Raw genomic sequence first — 13,821 nt, 5'->3', positions numbered from 1 at the left:
AAGCTCTGGGCCTGGATGGACGTACCTGTCAGTTTCGGGTTCTACCATATTTAATTTTTTAAAAAAATCCAAGTTCTTTTTGTCCTGAATATGGAGAACTTTGTGAGTTTAGGGAAATTCTTATCAAAACTGAACTGACATGAACTTCTCACCCATACCTAGCAACTGAGCATACTTTGCCCTGTAGTCCAAAGATGGTCTTGGCTACTTTAAAGAAAGTCTGTGTCCTGAACATGTGGATGACCATGTTAACGTCAGCTGGGGGATGTTGACCTGGTGTTGAATGGGGTATGGCTACCCTTGAAAGACCAGGTCTGCAGCCTGGGGGTCATTTTGGACTCCCAGCTGTCCATGGAGGCTCAGGTGTCACCTGTGAGCCGGACAGCACTGTATCAACTCCATCTGATATGGCAGCTGTGCCCCTTCCTTCCCGACCATCTGCTCCCATCGGTAGTACATGCCCTGGTCTCCTCTCATTTAGACTACTGTAATGCGCTCTACGTGGGGTTACCCTTGAAGATGGTTCGGAAGCTGCAGCTGGTACAGAACGCGGTGGCTCGCCTGATTAACGGCAGCTGCCAGCGAGATCACATCACTCCAGTGCTGAAGGAGTTGCACTGGTTACCAGTTGTTTTCCGGGCCAAATTCATGGTGTTGGTTTTGACCTTTAAAACCCTATATGGTTCCGGCCCAGCCTATCTTAAGGAGCGCCTCCAGCAACACCAGACAGGCCGCTTAACAAGATCAGCCTCGGATGGCCTTCTCTCTGTCCCATCAGCCAGGACAGCTAGACTGGTGGGGACGAGGGAGAGGGCCTTTTCTGTGGTGGCCCCCACTCTGTGGAACTCCCTCCCTAGGGAACTCCGCCATGCCCCCTCTTTAATGAGCTTCCACCGTGCATTAAAAACATGGTTGTTCAGGCAGGCATTTGGGGTGGGTTAGGGTATTTTAGAAAACATTTTTATTGTGGAATTTTATTGTTTTAAACTGTTTCATTATACACTGTACATCGCCCAGAGTGGCTGGGTGACCAGACAGATGGGCAATTAATAAATTTAATAATAATAATAATAATATAATAATAATTAACGTGCGGACATCTGGAAGTGAAGCCAGGCAATATGCTCGACACTGTGGGTAGGGCCAGTCACAGCCCAATAATCATGTGATGCCCCCTTCACGCAAGCAATGCATGAAAGGGACTAGTAAATTGAACAGATCCAACCACAGTGATCATATAGCCCACATTCCAGTTGTCCTGCCAACGTGGACAGCAAAGCGACATTCTTGCCCGAGTGTTGGAAACCGATGCCTCTGAACATATCCAAGATGTCTGCTCACTCACTACCTGCTGTCCCCTGAAGCTGTTTAAAGCCTCTTTGTTCTCAATCTTCCTTCTCATAATCTGATTTACATAGTCTGATCAGCAGCACATACAGTGTGAAAAGTGAAGTGTTCCTGACAACTCTGCCAGATAAAGGGAAAGCAAAAAGGTCTAGCTAGGAGCAAAACTGATATGTATGGGAAATCAATGTTGTGGGGGGTAGGGGGAGAATCGCTCTCATAAACGGAGAAGAACTGGAAAGGAATCACTTTTACTTATCACATTCAACTGATCTTAGATTAGGAGTGGCAGGTTTGGGCGGACTCTTGTAGCAGTTTGACTGAAAATAATATACATTTGATACTAAATTTGATTTTCTTTTACTTTAATGTTTTACTCTAATGTTTAGCTAGAGATGTATCTACGAGAATCTCACTTTTCACGTTAAAATGTTCAGAGGTTTCTTCTCTGTTGAATAACATGTGCTAGGGACACACAAATGAGTTTGTTTTTCCCCTCTTCATGACTGCTAATAAGCTTCCCAGAAGCATTTGGGTGGCCACCATTGAAAACACATTGTTAGATGATATGGATCTTTGTTTGATACACCAGGCCTTGGCCCAATCTACATGGCTGATTTAGTACAGAGCGAGAGCACATCAGGGTCGTTCGTGACAGATAACACTAACGCCAATCTGCAGCAACCCTGCAGCTTCCCTCTGGAAAAGGCTCATTTTTGGAAAGTCCTTTTAGTGCATCTTTTTTCCTTAAATGTGGCTCCTGCTTGGTTCCACTGCAGTGTGCGCTGTCCCCCTGCATTAGATCCTGGACGTGCCTCTTGACCTGGCCAAGGGGTGGGGCCCCTTTTGCCCCCCCCATTCTTCCCTCATTTCCCCCATTTGCAGTAGGGTACTTTTCGACATAGGCTTTCTTTCCCACTTAGCACTACTTTGCACTGTTTCATCCTTTCACTATATCACGGTAGTGCTGTTTTCCCATTTACAATATGTATTCTAGTATAGAAGCCGCTTTACCCATTCACAGCATGCAGCTTGTTTTCCCCATTCATAATAGCACATTAGCACTGTTTCAATCATTCAGAATAGCACAGTAACAGCTTTACCCATTCATAGTTTGTAGCCTGCTTTTCCCATTGACAATAGCGTTGTTTCAATCATTCACAATAGCACAGTAGCTGCTTCACTCCTTCAGATTACATAGCCTGTTTTTTCCATTCACAATAACGCAGTATCTTTCACAATATCCCAATTGTGGATGAGAGGGGAGAGATGTGGGGTGAACTACAGGGGCTTAATGCAGTGCTTCCAGTAAACTTTCCTGAGTAGGGGAGCATGGACAGGGGCGAGGAACAAGCCTCTCTCATTTGCTGAGCAGCACCTACAAAGTTAATGATGTTCATTTCTACTCCACTCACTCAACCCCGAAGTATGGGGGGTTCATGTTCTGTGTGACCCACGAAAGCAGGTTTTTAGGTAGTGAATACTCCACTTTTCTTGTTTCGTGTGCCCCTGATGGACCAAAGCGATTTCATGAAAATCCGGATATAACCAGAAAGTGCTTCTTCTGTTTCCATGTAGATTGGGCCGTTTCTCTGAAGCCCTTTTTGTTACAAGGAGTTTCTAGTCCTTATAATACCAGAGAGCCTGAAGGTGTGTGACCAAGTTCTGAACTTCCACACAAGTGTGTGTATGTGAGTGAGCGAGAGACATATAGGTTTTGGTGGAGTTTTACATCAAGACCATGCTAAGCGTTACTGGGTTTTTGTTTAAATATTAAAATAATTTGCAAGATATACAGATACATGAGTACTATGGCGATGGCAATGTGAAATCATTCTCTTATAAGGGTAAGTTAAATCACTATGCAGTGATTGTACGATACAGATGGACACTATTTTGAATTAGTAAATACCTTGAAGATTGTAGCAGTGCAATGCAGCTATTTAGGAGCCTAGACAACTTGCTGTGTTTACAAGAATTCTGACATCCAATCTACATGCCAAAGAAAGAAAGGGAGAAAGATTCACGGAATTTTGAAACAAGAAGACTACTTGGGGAGAAGGAGTCCTGACCTCATGTTTACATCTGATGTTCTCTAGGAGTTACACAGTAATCAAGTCTGCAGTGTTAGTGCGTTTGCCAAAGAGACGGATTGGGGACGGAGGTTGGGGGGAGAGAAGTCGATGCTGATACTAAAACTCCTGGCAGCAAGGCATTATTTATATTTCCAAGTGGTTAACCCAGGAACATCTTTGAAGGTATACATGTCTATGTCAGTTTTGAGGATCAGTCTGAGCATGCAAAAGCGCTAACAGACAATGGACCAGACCATGCAATGTTCTTTTCTTTTTTTTTAAAGTAAATTTGAGAGCCATCTTTCTGAAAAATCAGGTGGTGCTACCAGTTGCAGGTTTTTGGCCAAATTTTTGATCCATAAACAAAATTTTCCTGCAATATGCTTAATCTTAAAAAGAATAAAATTAAAAATAATTTAAAAAATCAAGAGACTTTCCACTGAAACTACTGTCAGCAGGGTCACTAATATTAAATCGGTGCAGTAACTTCTACACCAGTGGTTCCCACATGATGTTGGCCTACAACTTTCATAATCTCCAGCCAGCATGAACAATGGTGGGGATTAATAGTCTAACATCATCTGGGGACCGGACGTTGAGAACTATTGGTCTAAACAAAATGATGGACTTTGGAAGATTCTCATGAAATCTACTTTTCCCATTAACTCCAAAATGTTCAAATACTGAAAAAATCATTTCAAGAGAGGAAGGTGATTTTTTATTTCCAAATTAAATCGGCTTGCAGTTATATATGAATCTCATATGAGAAATAAAAGACCCAACAAATGAGCTGCTGGGGTCTTGCTGGTGGAATGCAAAGCTGCTGACAGAGGGACCTGGAAACCATCACACAAGGGGCTGAATAATGTCTAAGGATGAGATCAAACTGGTTAGTTTTTAATGTAAAATGCTGTAGAACCATTCATTCAGGCAACTTTTCTTTCACTGAACAGAAACCACCATAATGGTGAATGTTTAATGACAGCCAGGCTGGACACTGCAGTTTATATGAAGATGTTCATCTTATGGATTCCAACGTTTGTGACCATGAGTCTTCTTTTAATAATAAATCTAGTGTCCTGATCTGGCCTGCCCAAGGGCAAGCATAAAATATTAAAAGGTTTGATCTAAAAACTCTATAATGGCCAAACTTTTGGCAAGCTAAACATTTTTCCTACGAACATGGCAGCATGCTGTCTTTCACACAGACGAATTTTCCAGCAGAAATCTAACTAAGAAAGAAATGCTACAACTATAATTCACAGGGCAACGCTAGCAGTGCCACTGAAATGCCACTAAAAGGAAGGGTGCAAACTTGGCATGTGATATGAAGCGAACACAGAGCCAACTCACCACATCCCGTCTGCTCAACTCCAGATACTCAGCACACCCATTTGGCCATGTGAATTAGTCCAGAGAACCAGAAACAATGAAAAGGGCAAACAGGCAGAAAGTGAGATATCTTTGGCTCCTATTCTTCACAAATTAGCATGGTTTTAAACAAAGAAGAAGACTAAACAAAACCTTATATTTACCTGTCTACTTCCCTGCTTAGAGGAGCAGCTGCTGGTACTTCTTGAAGGAGACAAGCCTTTCTGAGACACACAAAGACTCTTTTCTTCAGTCATGATCCTGGAAGCGTTTCTTCTGAACCAATTCAATTATAAAACCATCAAAAGGACAGGAAGACATGGAAGAGAAAGGCCAGAGTCATCGTTTCCCCAAATGCATTCCAGTGGCATTCCTGGTGCTCAAAGGAAATTCCTAAGGGAGGGGGAAAAACCGAACAGCATGCAGATCAGATTTAGTCCATAGTAATTCTTAAAAAACAGTTCAGCTCTGATGTTTTCAGTAATGCAATCTGACAGCCTTGCTATACAATTAGCAAATCAATCTGAGGTGAAGGATGACATCCAAGGTTTGATGAGCAGAGATGAAATGGGTTTCAAAATTATGGGAAGGCAGATTTACATGAAATGTTATGTAGTGAAATGGCTTTTTGGGGAGGCATTCAAAGGGACGCTGAATAGGAACCAGATAGTACTAGGGAAAGGGCCTTATCAGCACTGGCTACACAGCTCTTCCCAGTGAACTCTATAAAGTCATCTCTTTATCAGCTTTTAGATGTGGTCTAAAGACTGTTTTATTAGGCTCTGATGTTTATTACTTGCTCCATTTTAACTATTGTGCATTTTTATTAAAACTCATTGTTGTTTTATCTTTTATTTGTGTGAACCGCCTTGGGAGAGCTTGTTTTGAAAGGTGAGATATATCATATAAATAATGTTAAAATGAAAGAACAAAAGAATTTACATCATGCTTTAGCACATTTTATACTGCTTTACATACATTACGTTGGATCCAGATGCAGTCATACTTAGAGTAGATCCGTTGAAAATGGGATGTAAGTTGGTCATGACTAACTTAAGTCCCACTGATTTTGATGGTTTTGCTCTACATATGACTAAAGTCTGGATCCAACCCATTATCTCAGCAATTACAGCAAACCTGTAAGATAGCCTTAAAACCACCTAATGCATAAATGGACAAGGTTAGATTTAACCAGGAATTTCTGGGCTCATCTGCTTAGCCGTTACATTACATCAAATCAGCTCACAATTTTGCTTTAGGCATAGGATATCCTCAGGCCCTCTGGCAGGAGCAACTGACAAAGGGACTTGCACTTGGAGGGGCCACATCAATAATAGCAAGCAGAACAGAAATGTAGCCATGTTGGCCATAAGACAAATATTCCAAAATAAAGTCTTGCCCTAATACTGAATTAGCAAAAAGGACATTCTAACAGAGAAGAGAAGGAAGGGGGAACCCAAATGAACATTCAGCCCCGAGGCTGCTCAAAGATTTAAGATAGTCCTGGATAGCCTTTTTTCTGGTATCAGTATGGGTGGGATGAAGTGTGAGGCTGCTTCCCAACTCTGTATCTGCATGGATTCCATTTGTTAGGTCAAAATCTCATCCAACCACCTCTAGATATAATAGTTTATTTATTTCCACCCAGTTCTTCCAGCACTACTTATAAGCTGTGGCTATTTAAAACCTGCCAAATCATTTTATTTAGTCCACAGATAAACATATACAACATCCACAGGAAACTAGGAGGGAGCATTCTAAAATCCATTAGTGTAATACTTTTATTGGGACAGTCAAAAGATCACAAAAAATGTGAAAGCTTCTGAGATCTCTAGATCAACATTTTTTCCCCTTTCTGGCTCCAAACGGCCTTAGGGGCAGCTTCGGGTACAACCTTGTAACTGTCACATGACCTGCAGAGCCTAATTTGAATGTCTGCAAACCCCTCCCTCCCACGTCATCTTGGGACTCTGAACATGCAGACACTGATCTGGTTTGCATGACACAACAGCCCACTGTGGCTTCATTTACCATGGGGGCTGTTGATTCATGTCAGGCGGCCACGGGCACCACTTTTGCATGGTGCCTGTGGGCGCTCGGCTCGCTGTGGCTTGCTGTGGCGTGTGAACTAGGGCAGCAGGGTTTGTTTGAAGGTTAGACAACCCTCAAATAATCCTAAAACAAGCCATGGGTTATTTGAGGGTTGCCTAACCCTCAAACACCCCCTTCTGCCTGGGTTCTCATGACATGACAAGCCATGGCAAGCTGGGTGCCCATAGGCGCCATGCAAAAATGGCACCCGTGGGTGCCCAGCACAAAGCATGACCAGGTCACTGTGACTTCACCATCAGGTCATGGATTTTTTCTCTCCCCATTCTCCCCCACCCCAAGCTGCCACCAAACCTCCTTTTGTAACATCTTGCCCCATGAAGACATCTGGAGCTCTCTAAAACTTGCACATTTTTTTGTGATATTTTGATTGGTTCATAAATCTATTACACTAATATGGATTTTGAATTTTTCTTATGGTCAACATCAGTACCTCTGTTTTTTTTGCTTTTAAAAAAAAATAGAGAGCAGTAACTAACCCAGATAACTTGAATTATGAGGTGAAAGTATTTAAAAATACCAACATAAATGGAGAAAAATACATTTAGGGAAATTACAGCCCCCCCACCCCCCATGTAACTGTCATAAGACAGTAATTCTGGTGCATGATGAGGGAAGACAGAGATTTAAGTAGCTACCTGTTGTTGAGTCTGGCAGAAGAAAATATTAATAGCAGTCAAGGTTGTAGCCTTCATCAAAAGCCTTGTTGGAAGCTTCCCCAGCACCAATGTATAGTGTGAGCTATAGTAACCATGGTAACAGATTCTTCTCACTTCATAAAAGCTAGACTAAGGAATAACACCTTTCACAAACTCAAGGGGAAAAGAACCTCTTGTGTTACTAATACATACAATATGATATTCAATTGCATTATCCAAGAGTGATCAAAGTTATACATAGTAACTTTTACATAATAGGGGGATAGGGTGGTCACTTACATTTTGCTAAAAATACAGGAAATGCATCACCAAAAAAGAGGACAAAAGAGTGCACCAATTTGCATAACATTTGCAAATTCTAATTTATATGTATGGATGCCAATTTAGAAGTTATTGCTATAATTTAAATAGAAACGCAATACATCTCCCCATAGTGGGGAAGACTGTGACTAGGTAAGCTCTGTGCCTGCTCAGTCTGCTGTCCAGGTGCTAACCATGGATGGGCAATTTCAAGGCCCCGGTTTCCCTTATGATTCTTTGATTTCAAACCAGACTTGGACTGGGCAGCCCATCCAACAGAGGACACCTTCAAATAGGGGACTCTCCTCTGATAGCTCTCCAAAATAGAAGACTGTCCTCTGTAAAGTAGGACACTTGGCCACCATATATGGGAAAGGACCTTGAATGCTGTTCAAGAATGCCTCACATGCCAGGCACACTAATGACACTACATTAATAACCTAGTATGGCAATTCTTATATCTTGGTATCAACTTGTCATATATTGACGTCTAATTCACGGATTAGAGTTTGTTTTTAAATGCTAGAGTTTTTCATGTGCTTTGTCTTTGCACAGTGGCCAAGGTGAGTGTTGCATTGTTGAAGTCAATTTTATGGGTTTATATAGCGCGTGTTACTAATTCATTAGTAATTTAGTAATTTTTAGTTAGTAATTAGTAATTCATTAGTAATTAGTAATTCATCTGGCCCCATCACTTCCTGGCGTATAGAAGAGGAAGAAATGGAAGCTGTGACAGATTTTATTTTCTTGGGCTCCAAGATCACCGCAGACGGTGACTGTAGTCATGAAATTAAAAGACGCTTGCTCCTTGGGAGGAAAGCTATGGCAAACCTAGGCAGCATAGTAAGAAGCAGAGACATCACCTTGCCGACAAAGGTCCGTCTAATCAAAGCTATGGTTTTCCCAGTAGTAATGTATGGCTGTGAGAGCTGGACTATAAGGAAGGCTGAGCGCTGAAGAATTGATGCTTTCGAACTGTGGTGCTGGAGAAGACTCTTACGAGTCCCCTGGACTGCAAGGAGGTCAAATCAGTCCATCCTAAAGGAAATCAACCCTGAGTGCTCATTGGAAGGACAGATACTGAAGCTGAAGCTCAAATATTTTGGCCACCTAATGCGAAGAGAAAACTCTCTGGAAAAGACCCTGATGCTGGGAAAGACTGAAGGCAAAAGGAGAAGGGGACGGCAGAGGATGAGATGGCTAGATAGCATCACCGATGCAATGAATATGAACTTGAGCATGCTCCGGGTGTTATAGAAATTTCAGTTGTAGTATAGTATGTCTGTTATCCCATGATTTTATAAGCTAGGCTATGTCTGTTTTACCTCAGTGTGAGACTGCCATGCTAAACAAAGACACAGCGCCTTATCAGAGACTCAGGAATGCCAAGAATGTGTTTACTAGAGTACAAGGCTACCTCTCTGCGCATGCCTAGATATGTCAAAGGTGCTGCCTGTCTTCTGTTTCCCTCTCAGCTAGACAAAGAGATTAGTACAGCGCCAGCGTAAGACAGCCCCAAAGGTCTTGCCTATATAAACTTTTGAATCACATCACTTGATTGTAACCTTTGTTGGAGCGTTAGCCCCAAGGGTTGCCTTATTCTGCAGAATAAAATCGTGTTGGACCAGATCTCTGCCTCCTCTCGTTCTTGGTAAACAAATTGGAAAGTCTACCAGGGAAAAGAACACAATTTTTGTAACACGGGAGACAGCGCAGGACAGGAAGGCCTGGCGTGCTATGGTCCACGGGGTCACGAAGAGTCAGATACGACTGAACGACTGAACAACAACAACAACTTATTCATTCCTTGTTCTCAGGAGAGTTCAGTTTACCTTACACGTGCGTGGTTTTTGTCTGTGGCAAATGACAGCATTGTGTTGTAGCTACTTGCTTGTTTACCTGCGCTAAGTAAGAACTGCTGCTACATTTATTCGCACAATCTGTTTGAGTGGCATCTTAAGCCAGATCTATCATCCTTCCCTTTAATAGTGAACTTGGTTGAGCGTCAACAGGACTGGAGCCAAAATGGGACCACTGAGAAACAAGAGGGGAGGACTCAGGAGACTCAAATTAACCCCAATTAAACCCTTAAAAAAACCCCAAAAGCAAAGGGTACTTCCACCCAAAGGCTAATGAGAACTGAGCATACTCAGTGGCTTCCAGAAGGCATGGAATGTTGAACTGGAAAAGAAAAATAGAAAACTGGGGGCAGGGGGAAGAGGGAAGGAGGGTGGATTGGCCTGCTTGCCCCTACTCCCACCCCCGCCCCCGCCCAACAGAATCATGAAGGAGGGCCTGGCTGGCTGGCTGGCTGGCTCCCTGAACAGGAACACTCCTGTTAGGGAGTAAGGATACACTGCAACAGATCCCACTTGTCTCTTCCAGATGCAACAGGATATGGCAAAATGAAGGCATCCCTTGATAAATGACTGGATCTAAACCAGGGGTGGGCAACTTTTGGCCCCCCAGATGTTTTTGGCCTACAACTCCCCTCACCCCTCACCATTGGCTAAAACATCTGGAAGGCCACAAGTTGCCCACCCTTGATCAAAACACTACATCTCTCATGAGTTCTTGTATTCAAAATCAATATACAAAAGAATCTTCATGAGGCAGCTGACAAGGCCTGTATGCTGCCATTATCTGGTGACAACAAATACCACCACACACAACATGATGGCCTTTTGACTTATAAGCACCTCTGGATATTTTAGAACTGTGCTGTTATAAATTGCTTGATGTGCTTGCAATACAACACTAAATTTAGAATAGCTCAGAACCACAGACAAGCTGTACATTCACAGCATGGCATGTCTCCAGCAAGACTGATCCATGGGTATGCCACGCTTTTCTCCCATGGCCAGCAATGGATCCCTGGGCTCATGCTCTTTGCCCAAGATCCTGACATTATGACTCCAGGTGTATAAACAACTCTTGCATTCCACACTGTTAACTGCTGCTGGAAAAAGGGTGGAGAGAATACCAAGGAATGGATGTAGCCCCCCAATACACATCAGGGCCTTACCTTTGGTTCATAGGTTCTCTTCCATTATGCTCCAAGGTGTACTTTTAAAGTACCTATTCCTCCCTTTTTGTACTTCTAAAAAAGAACCATTTGTTCCCAAGGGGTCTTTTAGAACAGCAGCACTGATTTTCTAACTCCATATTTCAATTGTCAAAGCCCGATGGAACACATTTCACTTTCTGCTTCCTTGAGACGTGAATACAGCATGTGTCAACACAATTCACCAGTATCTTTAGCTGCTCGGGTCCCGTCTAGGGAGTGAGGTACAAATCACTCTCTGCTGTCAAAACTCTGAACATCTGATCGCTTAGGCATCATTTCATACAAGACCCTGCATAAATGCCTCAAAAAGCTTGATAGGAAGGGAAAGAATTATCTCTGCCTTTCTGTATTCAAACCGTTCTAAACTCCTCTGGAAATAGGAAAGCACTGTATACGGGAGTTTTACACAGTAAAAGCGTCCCCCAGCATAAAGAAAATGAACATATATCTGTAAAGGTGCTTCAGGGAATTGTTTTGTAAGAGCCAAGACAGAAGTCACCCAACCTTTTGGGTCGGTGGGCAAATCTGGAATTTTGAGAGTGTCATGGGTACTCTCACAAAATGGCTCCTATGTTGGGCACAGCTGGTCACAAAACACTTATTTCCCAGAAGGCAAACTGTTGAGACTAAAGTAAAAGTAACTTGCCCAAGAACAGTAATGGGGCCTGAGCTCCAAAACACAAACCCACTTTTGAACCCAAATAAAGATGGCACTGGAGGGTGGCATTTTGCTTTGCAGCCTCCCTGATTTTTTTTTAATCATTAAAAAATCTTAAGTAAATAAAATAAAAAACAGGAGGAGCAGGTAGCCTGTCGGGCACCAAGAGAGGTGTTCATGGGCACATTGGCCACTTTCAGAGACCCCAGAGCTAAGCAGTAGCAACATTATAGGATCAGATCTGGAGATTTCAGCAGCTTGTAGGATTTGTCCTCCAAGCAGTTTTCATCCGCAGGTAACCAGACAGTCTTTGCAGATGCAGCTCATGTTACAGGTAGGAGACCGACTTCATCTATAAGTGTACTGTGTGTCTGTATTGCGTTTTGCTTGGAGGTGGGCCCAAGAAACATTTCAGTAACTGAAGTGAGATGCAGTTGTGAAAGAACAGGAAAAATCTGAGGTCCTGAGATACATATATATCTAGAAGTTTCAGTAATTTTAACAAGATACTAGAACTATTTTAGAATTCCCTTACATTCATTGTAACGATGAATCACTTCTACACTCTGTTGTACTATTATTACATGGTGAAGTGTGACTTCTCTTCCAGCTCCACCTTCAGCCTCTCTGAAAGAAATATTAGAAGAAAGCTGGCAGCAGAGTTGCCATGGCACATTTATAATGTTTTATTGTTGTTGCTTAGTGCTTTCTATGGCTCTTTAGAAATTATGGCTCATCACTAACCCAGTAGTTATCCATCGTATTTTTAGAATATACAGAACTGCGTCTATAAATACAACCTACTTTACCACTCATGCAATTCGCCCCTAAATACCATAAAGAAAGAAAACAAGCTCATTTTCTGTCATTGTCTATGCAAGTGTGTGAAATAGACAGAAGAAGGTTTTTAGGAACTTTCCCACAATGCATTTCTAATGTGGTCTGCTCAAGGGCAACCACAAAATCTACTTGTTTACAGTCCAGCAAGTTGTTCATTTCAAGAGATTTTGACATAAGACCTGACAGGAACCAAAAACAAAAGGAATTCATTTACAAAAATGCAAGAGGAACAGGTTATGAAGCTAAAGAAAATATTGGAAAATGTGGGACCTTCTAGATGATTTAAAGAACAGCAACAAAAAAGGTTTTCATGCTGGCCCTGATCCAGTGTAAATACAACATCTCATTCCCACACAGTGAAGCTCCCCCCACTACTTTGTTATCTATCTTTTGTGAGCAGTGGTGGGGAGGAGACAGCTTCTACCCAGGCAAGCGGTTCCCATCTTGTACCAGATGGAAACGCACACCCCCTATGAAGGAACAGGTTCACAGCTTGGCAGTGCTCCTGGATCCATCTTTGTTGCAAGAGGCACAGGTTGCTTCTTTGCCACGGAGTACCTTTTGCCTGGATAGACTACCGTAATGTGCTCTGCACGGCCTTTGAAGACAGTTCAGAAACTGCAGTAAGTTGTCAGGGTGGAAACTGAGCCGATAGAACCCCAGAGCAGTTCTGATTCTGAGGAGGAACAGCAATCCGTGGGAGAGGAGCTCGCTCATCTCTCACAAGCACAGCAACTGGCAGAGGTTCCTCCTGCCAGCATTCCTGGGACAGATAGTGACCCTGGCAGTGAGAGAGCACTGGAGGGGGGCTTGCTGGACACTCAACGCCAACGTCGGGAGTGACGACAGCTGGAGGGCGCGGAAAGGAGGTGTAGCGCTCGTTTGGCACGCAAGCAACGGTCGCGTCCCGAGGACCCAAAGGAAAGAGGGAGGATCTCTCCCTAGCCCATAAGTTCAGGGTCTTCCCGTGATTCTCCTTCAAACGGGGACCAACTGCCTAACCTGGAGCTTAGGCTACTCTGCTATCTTTTCCCCAGTGCTCTTCCTTGCTTAGTCGCTGGTGATTAGCATCTGAAAGAGTCATTAAGTTGTAAAAGGATTAAAGCCTTGAAAAGAATCCTTTTGTCTGTGTCTTGAGTTAGTTATTGGAGTAGACTGAAAGAGGCCGCTCGGCCGCTCCTGACATTAGTTCAGAATGTGGCAGCTAGATTACTAACTGGGACTGGAATTTAAGATTGTATTATGCCAGTTGCACTGGTTCCCAGTCTATTCCTGGGCCCAATTCAAAGTGCTGGTCTTGACCTTTAAAGCCCTTCATGGCTTAGGACTATGTTTCCATAGGTGCCTACCTGTATGTTAAAGATTTTCAGTAGATCTGTGGGTGCCTCTGCCATGTGA

The 13,821-nt window shown here is 43.0% G+C and overlaps 1 protein-coding gene across 4 annotated transcripts in view; it reads right to left on the bottom strand.

Annotated features, from left to right (window-relative positions):
* OSBPL3 (oxysterol binding protein like 3) overlaps positions 1-13,821 on the bottom strand; it is a 160,574-nt gene that overhangs the window by 85,858 nt on the left and 60,895 nt on the right. For all 4 annotated transcript variants that reach the window (XM_084858548.1, XM_084858549.1, XM_084858547.1 and 1 more), the window contains one exon: positions 4,955-5,183. In XM_084858548.1, coding sequence (XP_084714674.1) covers positions 4,955-5,047 — 93 coding nt within the window. In that variant the 5' untranslated portion in view covers positions 5,048-5,183. The remainder of the gene's footprint in view (positions 1-4,954; positions 5,184-13,821) is intronic.

Source organism: Heloderma suspectum, chromosome 5 (assembly GCF_057233095.1).
Source record: "Heloderma suspectum isolate Gila_16-S chromosome 5, 16-S_ref, whole genome shotgun sequence".
In the NCBI taxonomy this organism is placed as follows: domain Eukaryota; kingdom Metazoa; phylum Chordata; class Lepidosauria; order Squamata; family Helodermatidae; genus Heloderma; species Heloderma suspectum.
This window is presented reverse-complemented; position numbering and strand designations above follow the sequence as displayed.